The 300-nt window shown below is 37.0% G+C and overlaps 1 protein-coding gene across 1 annotated transcript; it reads right to left on the minus strand.

Moving 5' to 3' along the window:
- On the minus strand, nt 1-300 carry PRSY57_0015400B (liver stage antigen 1; the record flags this gene model as incomplete). The annotated part of the gene is made up of 1 exon (XM_020114231.1): nt 1-300. A coding segment is annotated over one exon (300 nt), but the record flags the coding sequence as incomplete, so codon positions are not given.

Below are 300 nucleotides of genomic sequence, written 5' to 3' on the forward strand. Positions count from 1 at the left end.
TGCTTCTTGTTTCTCCCTAGCAGCTTTTTCTGCTTCTTGTCTTTCCCTAGCCGCTTTTTCTTCTGCTTCTTGTTTTTCTCTAGCCGCTTTTTCTTCTGCTTCTTGTTTCTCCCTAGCCGCTTTTTCTTCTGCTTCTTGTCTTTCTCTAGCAGCTTTTTCTTCAGGATCTTCTTCTCTGTTTTCCTCTTCCCCCTTAATATATTTTTCTTTATTTTCATCATCATTCGTTATATGATTAATTAATTTCCCTTCCTCACCTAATTTATTTTCCTGAAGGAATATATTCTCTGATACGCCAAA

This window comes from Plasmodium reichenowi (genome assembly GCF_001601855.1).
Source record: "Plasmodium reichenowi strain SY57 chromosome Unknown, whole genome shotgun sequence".
In the NCBI taxonomy this organism is placed as follows: domain Eukaryota; phylum Apicomplexa; class Aconoidasida; order Haemosporida; family Plasmodiidae; genus Plasmodium; species Plasmodium reichenowi.